We start from the raw sequence: 13893 nt of genomic DNA, 5'->3' as shown, positions 1-13893 counted from the left end.
ACACAGACGAATTTTAGATTTTTATTTATTTATTTATTTTTTTAAATAATAGTATTTTCAGTCTACAATTTCAGTATTTTTTCAGTATAAATGGAAGTTAAAATAAGCGAAATGACTTTGCTATTGCTTTCTTTTTTTTCAAATCGAAATCTGTGAATCTGATTGGACTACACAGCAGCGAGACCCGGATGTGACCCTTTTAAAGGTCCGTTGTTTTGGTGAGTCGATTTATCGAGTTTTCTGTATTTTTGTGTTTTTTTGGTTGTTATTTCTTCATGTTTAGCTTTCAGTACGTTATTCGTTAATGAATAGCTTAACTGTGGGATATATAAATACAGAAAAGCTGAACTGAAAGGATTCACGCCGCTGCGTCAGCTGAAAGCAGATATGTGTAGTATTACTGTCACTCCCAGCTTTCACTGCTACTAATACTAGTTACTACTATTAATATCAGCAGTATAATAAGTTTGTGGGTGGCTTGCTCACCTGGGGGTTTTACATTCATGTTAAAACTTTGTCTTTTCTGGAAGTCTGTGAAGCTGCTTTGTGACAACGTCAGTTGTATAAAGCGCTCCAAATAAAATTGACTTGACTTGAATTACTAACTTACTCCATTTCTGCCTCGGTCGTCTGTACAATGTCCAGCGTAACGTAAGCTACCGACTGGGAGCCTAAGAGTAAGAATTTCTGAAAAATGTTCGTTTTGTAGGGCTTTCCCTCTGGGAACTCTGAGGACTCTTCGGGATGGAGACTCATGGCATCATGAAAGCTTTTCCAAAAGTGAAGAGGGCTCGTTCAGCTGAGGGAAAGGAGGCACCTCCATTTAAGAAAACCTGGACTCAGGCAGTGACTGGTAATACTGTCAATCTGACTAGACTAAATGCCTGTTTCGTTTTTTCTTTAATGAAAATAAGACCCTATAAATTCTATGTGAATATTCTGTTAATATTTAATTTACTCTTCACTACTCATGTGCATTGGTTGTGACTACTAAGTAATGCTTTGCATAATAAATGTCCACATAGTCTGCCGTTTGTTTGGCCTGTTGTTCAAGCACAGGTTATTTCTTGATTAGTTACTTGGTGAATTCAGCTACTTTAGGGAGCACTCATTAAATCAGACATTCATTGCATGCACACGGCGGGGTTATAACCCCCAGTATTGCACTGTGGCGCTGCATTTTTGGAGTGATGGCGTTCCATAAATCTGTCCACCTTCCCACACCATGTATCTTAGTGATGTAAGAGTTTCCTATACTTTATATTATTGGTTTCGGCACCAATAATATTACCTTAACTTATAGGTCAGAGGTGACCAGTCCACATTCCATGCTGTTTATTAGTCATTGTAACACTGCAGTTTACCTATCTTGTAGAACAATATTAAAAAAATGCTCAGGACGTTAAAATAATGTTGCTGTTAATCTGTCTCTACTATGGTATGTTAATCTCAGCTGTTTATTTTAGTCTTTGTACTTTGCTATTATGAAACACAAGTAACTTAACTAATTACTATATTGGATAAGAACTTTTTATCAACCACAAGTTCAGATATTGGAATTGATGTGGGGAGGAAACAAAAATGGTGTATCTGTAGTTTTTTCTCTATCTCATTTGTTCTTTCAGGAAATGTGTTTCAAGGTGTCTTCATCCACATAGTCCCTGCTGGCATTGGAAAAGCCCGATGTGATATATTCCACCAACAGATCATTCAAAATGGGGGCCAGGTGGAAGCTACCTTTAGTCCCAGTTGCACCCATGTAGTTGTAGACGAGTCAGTAGATCGAGAGCGGGCATTGAGGCTGCTGAGGATTGAAGTGCTACCTCCTGCTGTAGAGCTGGTGAAGTGCACTTGGCTCAGTGCCTGCATTTCAGAGAAACAACTTCAGACCACCAAAGACTACAGTCTTCTTCCAGCTGACAGGTATTGACTAGAATGTGTGTGTATGTATATGTATGACTAGAAGCTCTGTGGTGGACAGTAACTAAGTAAATGTAATTAGTTACTGTACTTAAATAGTTTTTTCATGTATCTGTACTTAAGTATTTCCATTTTGGGCGACTTTTTACTCTACATTTTGAGATCTGTCGTTCCTTTTGGTTTTTGTGTGTATTAAAACGCAACATGTCAAAACTAAATAACCACAAAGCAAGAAGACCAATCAGGGCACAGCAGTGACTTTGTTCTGAGCTTGTTTTGACCTGTTGATCATACTGACCCAGTGCAGCACACGGTTCAACAACTGTGCAGCAGCTTAAAGTTTTGGGAGCATGTACATCGACCTAAATGATGAACTAACCTAACTTTGTGTAAATAGACCACAATATAGAAATATGTCCACATATGCAGTCGTGACTGGCACGTTTCCCTTTTTCTGAATTCATACAAACCCTTTCATTTTATAGTAAATTAGTTTGGGTTAGTTTATGTTTATGAACAGAGGCCTACAGATCAACACAGTAAAGGAAAACTTATTTCTGATCCTGAGTTTAAAGCCAGTTTTTATTCAACTTGTAACTAAGTTACACAGTAATCTTAAACTGAAAATTTGCTTGTTTGTAAAAGTGATTTCAGAGCCACTCGGTTCTCCCTGATGGAAACTGTTTGCCTTCAGTGTTTTGTGCTTATGATCATTTTAATAGACGTCAGCGTCACTAATTAATGACGTTCTATTAAAGGACTGGTTTACCAAGAGAGACGCTGGAGGATTTTCACCTAAAATTAGTTAATGAGTCTTGTTATAAAAATGATAACAGGACATTAAAGTCATAATTAATCTTTTAGTACTTTTACTTTCAATACATAAGTACATTTGAAGGCAAATATTCTGTACGTTTACTCAAGTTGAGGTCTAGAGTGAGGACTTCTGCTTTTACTGGAGTAATATTTTACCTTGAGTCTCTATCTCTACTTTAACTCAAGTACATGATTTCTGTACTTCGTTCACCTCTGGAAGCTCTCAAAAGTGCTGTACACCTAGCACAACTGATTGACACACAGACCTCTGAAGTTGTGCTGTTACTCCTTAGTCTGTCATGACCATATAAAGAACTCTGGGTCATAGCACTTTTCCTCATTGGGAAAAATTTGACACCTTGGAAAAGCAGCAGCATTGCCCTATGGGAAACAAAATGTTCAAAAGCCAATATGTTTAGTCCTGTGTGCCTTTTCTTTCTTAATGTTCTCTGAAAGTCATTTAGTAGTCACAGTTTGAGTAGTTCTACATTCATGCTACAAGCAAGCAAACACTCCTGTATGTTGAAATGATATACCAACATCAGCTATCCGCACTGTAGGCTACTACTGCCAAAGCATTGTAACAGTCACATTTGTCAAGCTTGCTGGCTTGCGTGTGGAATTCTGCTGAGGTGGTCTTATGTCCTCCATGGTCAGTTTAGTGCACAGCAGCATTGGCTTGCATGTAGCCATATTTACATTTTGATGCCTTAACAACCTCATTCAGAGGATCCATCAACAACAGGAGATAATATGTACATACAGCAACAGTGTGTCTCCAAAACGTTGTTTTTATCATTCATTTTTTTCATAGGGAAAACCAGACTTAGTTTTAAAATGGCATGACTCATACTATGGAGTGACGACAGGAGTTGGGAGGTCTATGTCTATCAGCGGTGCTAGTTAGTGTGTTTTGAAACATACTGGCAGAAAGCTCTGGCACTTGGCCTTTTCCAAAGTGATCTATTGGTAGTGTCAGCCTCAGACGCTCTGTCTTTTATGTGCAAAGCTGGCCACAGCTACTGTGTTTTAGTCCATTGCATTCTAATAGGCTATCAGCATGTCTGTGTTTATGCACTTTCATGCAGAGTTTCTCATTTGGTATGGGAAGCAAAGTTTTGTTTTTCCAGTGAAATTCTAGTCTAGCGAACAGCTGTTTCCGCTAGACATGACAAAAAATGAGTCCTTAAGAGCAAGATACACACCTCTACACACCACAACAAAACAGCAGGCTGGGATTGGTTGTTTTGAACCTGAAATCAAATAATCCTCTTTGAATTATAAGGTTCTATCTGACATTTTTGTCAAAAAAAAGTTTTTTTTTTTTGTTTTATAAAAATTGTGGCATTTTTGGACTTGAATATACACAAGAGGACCATTCAGGTTCTGATTCTTTGTAATGTTGCTGCACTGCTCAGTGACTGCGAGAAAAGTTTCTAAAACTTTCAGTGGCATATTTTCATGTTTCGGAAACTCTGCCTGTCTTCTCAAAGTTCCTTAAGGGTTATTCTCAAAGTTTATAAATGTTAAGCCTTGAAGTCAATTAAATGGTGAACGTTTGAATTGATTAATTAATTACAATGTAAATGTTAATTACATTCATTCAAAACATTTTGGTGCATTAGTGTAACAGTACTGATATAAAACTAAACCTCACACTGCCTTTAGACTGACCAGCTACACTTACTTGCTGGGACACTTTTATTATAGTAGCTGTTTGTTTCTTATAGTTACACTATAATATTCAATATGACCTGTGGATCAAACGGAGATCAACTGATGTCTGTGCATCATATTTGAATGCAGTCTTTTTATCTATTAATATAGCTGCTGATTTTAGAGCTGATACAGCTGTTTAAATGCTACTAGAGCGTGCATGATTTATTTTTCAAATATGTGGAAAATCAAAATACAGTATCAGTCTACAAATAAATATAATGTCAACATGCTTTCTATGTTCTGTTCATTTTACATCAGCTCCATCTGTAGTCCTCAGCATGTCCCTGCTGAAGAGCCAAAGGATAGTATGCTGGGCACCACCTCAGTTCCTGAGGAAACGGCACTACGACCTGATCCTAAAACAGCCCAAGATGACCCAGCAGAGATGGTAAACAAGGGGAAATTGCCTCCATCTGCAGAATCCATTAATTGTTTGTTTGCTAGCCTTTTTTGGTTCAGCAAGTGTCTCAAGCAGGGCTGCAAACAGGTTTGAGGGACGGAGAACGGAAACTGTAAATTAATAATGTTCTGCTAGGAAGAAAAAAATGAAACTGAAAAAATAATCATCCCTAACTGCTCCAGAATAAATGTTCATTTGAAGTGTTCCCAGTTAATACTTTTGTTTTCCCATTCCAAGTAACACACTATGGAAAAAAAAACTTGATCTAGCTTATTATTTGTCTTAACCTTAAAGTGTTTTGCATGCTTTTCTGCAATGTATCGTTTTATGCATGCTGTGCAGCATCTAGGGAGCTGACTGTTAGTGACTGAAGGATTTAGCTATGGCTACATTGTAATGTGTCCAGTCAAGATGGACTGAGTTTACTATAAATATATTTTTAACACGGTCCTCATTATACTTTAGATGGATAACGTGGCTTGTTAGTTTTGAGATCATAGATAGCCTGATACATACTGCACTTGTTAAACTGTCTGGGATGTTCTAAATACTTGTGAATAAATCTAAATACTCAAAAAAACTAACTAAATACTTGTGAATCAATCTAAATACTCTATAAAAAATACTCAGGCTGTCTGATGGCTATATTTCTAAACAACATACTGGTTCACAAGCAAAAAGATTCCATAGCCTATGTGCAGGTAAACAATACAAATTCCACAGCTGGGTCTAATTTCTGTAACTTTCTAAAACTTTAATTACTAGACCTACATGTAGCTTATGTAAAAGGAAAATAATTAAACATTTTTAGATGCAGCACTTCATGGTCCTGGCTTGTACAGTAGTGTGCACAAGTTTGAACACCCCTGTTTAAATGACCAGATTCTCTGCTTCATAACAGCAGTGCTTCCTATTGGTGTTGCTCTGTGCCAATGTTCAATTTTGCTTTAAAAGAATTAGGAGCATTGTGTTTAGAGTGCGAGAGCAAAATGGTTAAAATAATGGTTCTGCTGAGAGCAAACAGATTTGTTTATTTGTTCGGAGCTCTGATCTCAAAGTATTAATGTGGCTTTTGAATGAACGCTTGCTGCTCAAGTTCTCATCAGGAAAGGATAAACACATTCCACACTTTTCTACATGATGTCCCACAGGTGCCGGAGAGTCAAGATGAACATCTTGAGGAAGACGATGTGTCACAGGATGACTTGGATGCTCTGGTCAGTGGAATTAAACCCCAAGTGGGTGTTCCAGACGAAGCCCAGAATGTGACGGAAAAGCCTGCTTTACCAGGGAAGTGGGTCTGCGCCCAGTCATCTGAAGCCAAGGGCATGAACCACAACAAGCATATTACTGACAAGCTGGAGCAGTTATCCAAAGCTTACACCCACACAGGGGACAAGTGGAGAGCCCTGAGCTACTCTAAAGCTGTTAATGCCCTCAAGAGCTACCACAAGCCTGTCTCTTCATATGAGGTCAGTCTGAATGATCTAGAGCTTACAGTACAGTTTGTGTTTACTTCAGTGTAATAGCACATGTTTTCATATTGGTTATAGTAGTGTGGATCCCTGAATAGTAGTGTAGGTCCCTGATGCAATATTTTCTCTGCTGATAGGAAGCATTTGAAATCCCAGGCATTGGCAAAAGCATGGCGACTAAGATTGTGGAGATCATGGACAGTGGGCACCTGAGGAAGTTGGACCAGTTTGGGGAGGCTAGGCCTGTCCTTGAGATGTTCACCAACATCTGGGGTGCTGGTGCAAAGACAGCCCAGCTTTGGTATCAACAAGTGAGATGGAGATTTTTCTTTCTTTTTTTTTTTTCTTGGCCATTTTATTGTCAGAAGGCATTTTGTAATATTGACAAATGTTCATATTTTGCTATATGCTATATCACCTGCATACATCATTATATAGCAGTGCGTAATGCAGAAACTGTCATAGTGTAAGTGGCCTTCATTTATCATGGTAATTACTGTGTCTAAGATTACCAGTGTCATTTTAGTGCTAAGAGCAGTTGTGTATAATTAATGCTGCCAGTGTGCTCACCTGCTGCTGTTTCCATGTTGGTTAAGCATGACAGCATGTCTATATTTTACCCAGCTTTATTAATGCTACAGTATTATTGTAACTGTGTGTCCGTAAAAGCAAAGCGTGTTTTCATCCACAAAGCAGAGCCGCTCAGGTAGACAATCAGGTTGTAAAGCTGTGGGTTGTGTAGGTGGTGTAATAAGCAAGAGTACAAACATGTGAGCAATAGTGTGGAATATGAATATTTCATTATGAATTGGTCACTGTTGTAAAATCCTCATCCATAGGCGGGAGATTGGTTAGTGCTAGTAACCTAATGTAATGTATGCATGGTTGGAGATCTAAAGGGAGTTTGAAGACATGAAGAGAGATCTTTATTGCCCTACATTTGGTAGAAGGGTATTAATTTTGCTTTACAAATCTGAAGCTCTGGGCTTCAATGGACTCACTCAACATTATCTAACTAGTATTAACTAGTAATTTACACTTAAATCCATGAGTCGACCTTTTACGTTCAACATGTTAATGCACAGCATGGTGCAAAGACTGTCCAGATTTGGTGTCAACAAGAGTGCTGAAGGTCATCTTAATGATGTTAGCCAATAGACATTATGAAAAAAAATTCCCCCATAAAGTATATAAATATACAGTAAATATAATCTGTGCTTGGCATTCTTGACTACTGTTTTGAATGGGTGTTGGTGTCAATCAAAGATGCATGTTCTAAAAATTATCTGAAGAAATCCATATTGTTCTTATGATTTTAGGGATTTCGTACACTGGAGGACATTCGGACCAAGGCAACTTTGAGCCACACTCTAAGAATCGGCCTGAAGCACTATGATGACTTCCTTGATCGGATGCCAAGAAGTGAGGCTGCTGCCATCGAGAAAATGGTTCGTACCATCATAACCTGATTGACAACACACGCCTATAACTATAACCATGTTATGGAGCACAGTTACAGTAAAAGGCTTACTGTAAAGCCAAACTATAAAGAAAATAGTCATACATATCCTATTAAACTGAGCCTGCGACATCAGAACATGTTGAGCCATTAATATCCTCAAACTATATGGTGTATTTCTCAGTCCTCAATAATAAAACTGGACATGTAATGCACAAGCAATAAGAAAAAATGTAAAAACAGGTTTGTGTTGGAGAGGCTGTCAATCTTCTCTGTCTGTTTGATGGGAAAACCAGAAGCAGTGAGTGTGTCTGTCCTCCCTGAGGAAAAAGGAGGGGAAAGGGAGCTGAAAGTTGGCGCATCATTAGTCAGAAGCTCGCTGAGGCCAGGACCGAAGCCAGTTGTTTTCTTATAGTATTACTCCAGTTTCCCCCTCAGCCAGATAGAAAGCACAGATGAAGAAGATTAGGATAGCATGTGTCCTCCTGCTCTGACAGGATGATATGTAGTGCATGCAACCTCTCAGCCTCAACTGAGCTTAGAGCCTAATTGCTACAGGGCAAGGCACGAACGCAGCATAGGGAGAGTGGAGCGCTTGAACGTCAAATAACCAGAGCCAGAGCTTAAATCATATTTAAATGGATAACTTTTACATATATTGCCTACAGACCCTCAGAAATTATTTGAAATGACCAACATCACTTAATTTTCAGTCTCCTTCAAAGTTTCCATGCCATTTAGTTGTGATAGTGATTTATACATTTTCTTTTAATCATCATAGGCAAGTAATCTGTAAGAATAACTTTTGCATGTCCTGAGTCAATTACTACAAAAAAAAAGTAATATTTACTTATTAAGCACTTTGCATTTTGGTTATAACATTACAAAGTGCTTTTGCACAAGATTAGCAAAACAGTTACATTATCTGCCTTAGCCTGGTCATCTTTGTTTTTAATCTGGATTTAAAATGTACTAATTTTCCCAGGATTGGAAGGTTAGGGTGTTAGGGTTTTTTTGTTTGTTTGCTTTTATTTATATATATATATATATATATATATATATATATATATATATATATATATATATATATATATATATATATATATATATATATATATATATAATAAAAAGAGAAGAGATACAGTACTGTTCAAATGTCTGAGGGCACCCTTCATTTATTGCATTTCTGGTCAAAATGGCTCTCATGTTCAAGTTATTTAAAGCAGAAAGTATACATTTAACAGGATTACAAATGAATAAATACAAGTTTTAATGTGTCCATGCTTTACCTTCATTACAGCTTCCATTCTTTTCAAGAGACTTGCTTTTCAAAGAAATCTGCAGGGATATTTTTCCACGCCTCCAAAGTTCAGTCTGAGAATTCGGTTACATTTTCTCTGTGATGATCTGTGGCTTTGAGTCTTCACAGTGGAAAGATGGACAGAAACACCTGTAGATTTATTCAGATCTGAAGAAAGAGCAGAGCCTGATTTCTTTCTTTCTTTCTTTCTTTTTCTTTCTTTCTTTCTTTCTTTCTTTCTTTCTTTCTTTCTTTCTTTCTTTCTTTCTTTCTTTCTTTCTTTCTTTCTTTCTTTCTTTCTTTCTTTCTTTCTTTCTTTCTTTCTTTCTTTCTTTCTTTCTTTCTTTCTTTCTTTCTTTCTTTCTTTCTTTCTTTTATTTTTAAAAGATGAAAGCTTTAAGTACTGCTTATCTGATGGTGATAGTTTTGATGGTCTCTCAGGTCTTGCAGAGTTGTTAGGAGTCCCATGTTCTCTATATATTTTTATACATTTTTGAACCCCAGTTTTGGAAACACGTTTTCCCCTGGCTTTCATGATTTTCCCGTTCGTTATGCAAGTGGATTTATCTTGCATGTAATTGTGAAAAGTGTATAACTTGTACTGTAGGGTGGTCTCTGATTTGCACAGTACTGTACATACTAAACAAATTTTTAACCTTTTTTAGCATTTCAACAGAGTCTGCTTGTTTGTGGTTTGCAATAAAACGTCATCATTAACTCTCTGTGCTGAAATGGCTCCCATTGTCCTACTGAGCTGAACATGAGTGCAGAGTGTTTCCATATGGATGAGCATTATGTAAGTGCAGGTTGTGATTGGCAGGTGAGGGAGGCGGCCCACAGTGTGAATGCAGAGCTGCTGGTGTTGGCGTGTGGCTCGTACCGTCGGGGGAAGCCCACTTGTGGAGACGTGGATGTGCTCATCACTCATCCGGATGGCACCTCACATAAGGGTATCTTCAGCAAAGTGCTCCACATCCTTCAAAACAGTGGTACGACACATTCACTATATAATCTCATTCTTAATAAGCAGAAGCTTTGCTTTGCACAGACTTCTTTAGATCATTTGCTTCAAACTTCACTACTGGGTAATTGGGGGAGGGTTTATGGGCTGAATCATAAATATTATTTAATCGGCTTCATTGATTCTGAAAAAAGATACATATATTATGCTCTAATTGAGAATAATTTTGGATTCAAACTGACATGCAAACTAACAGCACTGGCCTTCTTCCATTCCTAGCCACATTAGTATTGCTTGGTGTTGTTTGGCTGTTCAGAAATATAAAGGATTCTGAATGGTTCTTATGGTTCTTTTGTACGGCTCCAAAACCTATAACCTATCGGCCATTGGGGATTAATTGGACTAGGATCTTGCGTTACGTTGTGTTTCTTCAAAAATGTCCTTTAAAGAACCCTTAATTGAAATATTTTTTAGGAAACCAATAGTGGTTCTACTGTGGCATCACTTCAAAGAACATTTTTTAAACAGTGAGCAGGGGTATCAAAATGTGATCTGAAGGTGCTGATTTGACTGCATCAATTTTGGAATGCTAGAGAATCTCTTATAATTTACTTTAATTACTTTAATAAGGTCTCAAACTCAAACTACCTGGGGGCCACTAGTGAGGTGATCTTCTCCAAAGGGACCTGGAAGAAAGAATGCAGTGAAGAAGCGTAATTTAAGTACATCATAATAAATTTTTATTAGCAGTCACCGCAAACCACAACTACAAAAGTCTTCTAAGCTGCTTCTCCTTCTGGGTCGCGGGTGTGCTGGAGCCTATCCCAGCTGTCATTGGGCGAAAGGCAGGATACACCCCGGACAGGTCGCCAGTCCATCACAGGGGAAGAAGTGGTAGCTGTAATGGTATTGGTGGTGGTGGTGGTGGTGGTGTTTAATTCAAGTAAACTTATGTGTAGCAGTAAAATTATGTGGGGCTCTTATTGTGATAGCATTGGTGTTCCTGCTGAATGCAGTTTATTGCAAAGTGTTGCCAAAACGAGTGATTAGTGGAAAATTTTGGTTAAAAATTATAGGTGAAAATGATACGCCACTACTTGCCATATTAATTTAGTTTGGTCTGCAGGAATACTTTATTATATCAATTTGAACCTTTAAGGTTTTCTGACTGATGACCTGGTCAGCCACGAGGAGAACGGCGAGCAAAAGAAGTATATGGGTGTGTGCCGCTTACCAGGCCCGGGCCAGCGTCACCGAAGGCTGGACATCATCGTGGTGCCACATGCAGAGTTTGCCTGCGCCCTGCTTTACTTCACCGGCTCTGCCCATTTCAACCGCTCCATGCGTGCGCTGGCCAAGACCAAAAACATGAGCCTGTCAGAGCACTCGCTGAACTGTGATGTGGTGCGCAACCGTGGTGTTAAAGTGCTACCAGGGAAACCACTGAGAACGTTGACTGAGGATGAAGTCTTTCAGCACTTGGGCATACCTTACCGAGCACCTCATGAACGAGACTGGTAGCAAGATGTTGCTGGATATCTGCATATCTGGATATTTTTAACTCCTTTTTTCCCTCCATTTTCAAAAAAATCTTTGTCCACATTGGAGACATTTTTGAAAATCTGTGTCCACACAAGAATGGACAGACTGCTCAAAACGCTTTCATGACCATGCAAGCCCAGTAGCGGGAGGTGATGCTCCATAACATTCGAGACAGAGGAAAAAAAAAAAAAAACAATAAAAGAGCTACTGCTTACTTTGGGGTTGTTAGCATTGCCATGGCTATGCCACCATTTCTGAAACATCCACACAGTCCTCATTAAGCAGAGAAGCTTTTTTCTAAAGAGGTTTTTGTAACATTTTACTCAGATTAAACAAATCTGACTGTAGTTAATGATCATTAGTCAAATATCCTTTTTCAGTTGAGGTGACACCACATTTACAAGAAAGTACATACTGAAGCCTCTGAAAAAAGAAAAGCCAAATTCAGTTACAAACACACTGTCGTGCAAATGATTTGCATGATTTCGCCATTTTCAGAAAACTGGGTTTTGCTCATCCACATAAACAGTTTTCAGAAATCTCCACTCTGGAAAGCCTTTTCAAAAACCTCTCTTTTGATGTGGACAGAAGGCCAAAACACATAATATTGAAATTTTTTTTCTGATATAATAATCTTACCACTCTGACTGTCCAGACGCAAGGCTGGCAATGGAATGTAACAATGGAAGTAAGCTAATTAATTAATTAGCTTTCTAATTATTTAATTGTTTAGCTTTGTTCCTTTAGCATTGTTAGCTTTCTTCCACTGGAAGAATTTTACATTAAGCAAAATCTGCATAAGCAAAGCTATATATAAATAAATAACAGACAAAAAGATAATACATTTGTCTTTCTGTAGGTCAGCTGGTAGTATGAACTCTGGAGCTGCTCTCAAAAAGGCATTGAAGGGCGAGGGCAGCATTAATCTGACTTTAGCTTACTTTGAGCTCCGACTTCACCAGTTGGATCAGTTTACATAACTCACGCCCTAAAGTCTACTTTCCTACCCACATTTAGCCCAAAATATCGCCATATGATCACACCTGGCCCTGCGAGAACTAGGGCAGCTTCTACCAGCTAATAAGAAAAGTGCAATTTTTAAACCTACGGTCATGCTGTGTTTTTCAGTGCCAGTCATGGAGGCCAAACGACACTTATTAGCGTTTTACTACTCACAGACACCTGACTACAATCATCAGTCATATCTTCACCCTTCACATATGTCAGAAGGAAAAACAAAAGGTGCAGTGCATGGACTGCACATACACTGAGGCTGAGAACTACTTTTATGCTTTGAATTAAAGGTATGTATGTAGTAATCATGAGCTTTGCTTACCAATCCACAGAGTGCTGAGAGCTGAACTAGGAACCCTTTTACTGTAAATATCCTTATGAATTAAATCATGGAAATCATGTTTGTTCCTCTGCTTTCAGGTATGCATTTATTCTGCTAACTGGTATTAACTTATATAATTTTAATGGCAATATGGATGTTGAAAAATCATATGAATGCACATTAAATGAAGGAATAATGTTATGTTTTGGTTACTGTACCTGTGTTTACCAGACAGACTGCATCATAGCATTTCCAACTATCAATGCCTGCACTACACTGTTGGGAAACGTTTTAGAATGTACAGCTTTTGATAAAATAATGTTGAATGCGAATAATAAATCACTACAAATATGTTTGTATACTTTAATTTTTTTCATTCAAGTGACAAATTCTATACAATGTCCAAAAAAGGCCCTTTTTCTCCAAGGCCTATTACTGCTTCGCTACTGTTGTGGCTGTTTATTTGTTCACACATACTTTTTAAAAACTTTTTGTGTTTACTCCACTTAAGTCAGGTCTTTCTGTCTGTTACATATTTTATGACTTAGAAATGCATATAGTGGCATGCATGGGTTTGGGCACAGCCTCTGCACCAAACTGATAGTTTTCTATGTTTTAAATGTCTTCTGTTTGCTTTAAAAATCTAAATATGTAATTTGGCCAGATGTGCTCAAACTCGTCCATCCAGCCGTACAAACATACCTACAGATCTTTGCTTTAGGTGCGCTTTGTGTTTCTCTTAACTTTTTTTTGAGTATTGTTTTTATTTATTTATTTATTGTAATGTAATTCTTGTTCTAGATACTATTAATGCTGCTCGCTGCAGACATGCCTCAGTTTTGTTTTCTTGATGTTTTTTTCTTGTGCTTAAAGCTGATTATTAGCTTGCTTACTCATTTTATTTTATTTTATTTTATTTTATTTTATTTTATTATGCATGCTTACAGATCTCTGCCTTAGATGCA

At 37.9% G+C, this 13893-nt stretch overlaps 1 protein-coding gene across 3 annotated transcripts; it reads left to right on the top strand.

The window, feature by feature from the left end:
- Positions 1 to 183: 183 nt before the first annotated feature.
- On the top strand, positions 184 to 13280 carry poll (polymerase (DNA directed), lambda). Of its 3 annotated transcripts, none has more exons than XM_017712173.2 (9): positions 184 to 218; positions 710 to 853; positions 1626 to 1923; positions 4714 to 4843; positions 6007 to 6327; positions 6468 to 6641; positions 7650 to 7778; positions 9910 to 10078; positions 12721 to 13280. In XM_017712173.2, exons 2-9 carry the CDS (start codon positions 745 to 747, stop codon positions 12861 to 12863), a joined length of 1473 nt encoding a protein of 490 aa, XP_017567662.1. In that variant the 5' UTR covers positions 184 to 218; positions 710 to 744; the 3' UTR covers positions 12864 to 13280. The 3 variants fall into 3 exon arrangements, with proteins under 3 accessions (XP_017567662.1, XP_017567660.1, XP_037399026.1); XM_017712171.2 differs by lacking the exon at positions 12721 to 13280 and adding an exon at positions 11210 to 11841; XM_037543129.1 differs by lacking the exons at positions 184 to 218; positions 12721 to 13280 and adding exons at positions 372 to 389; positions 11210 to 11841.
- The last annotated feature ends 613 nt before the right edge of the window (positions 13281 to 13893 follow it).

Source organism: Pygocentrus nattereri, chromosome 12, assembly GCF_015220715.1.
Source record: "Pygocentrus nattereri isolate fPygNat1 chromosome 12, fPygNat1.pri, whole genome shotgun sequence".
Classification (NCBI taxonomy): domain Eukaryota; kingdom Metazoa; phylum Chordata; class Actinopteri; order Characiformes; family Serrasalmidae; genus Pygocentrus; species Pygocentrus nattereri.
This window is presented reverse-complemented; position numbering and strand designations above follow the sequence as displayed.

Excerpts from the sequence above, each read along its gene's own strand:
- poll (XM_017712171.2), top strand. The coding sequence starts at position 745 with ATGGAGACTCATGGCATCATGAAAGCTTTTCCAAAAGTGAAGAGGGCT. Across the intron at positions 1,924-4,713 it reads AGTCTTCTTCCAGCTGACAG|CTCCATCTGTAGTCCTCAGC; the intron begins GTATTGACTAGA and ends ATTTTACATCAG. Across the intron at positions 10,079-11,209 it reads CCACATCCTTCAAAACAGTG|GTTTTCTGACTGATGACCTG; the intron begins GTACGACACATT and ends TGAACCTTTAAG.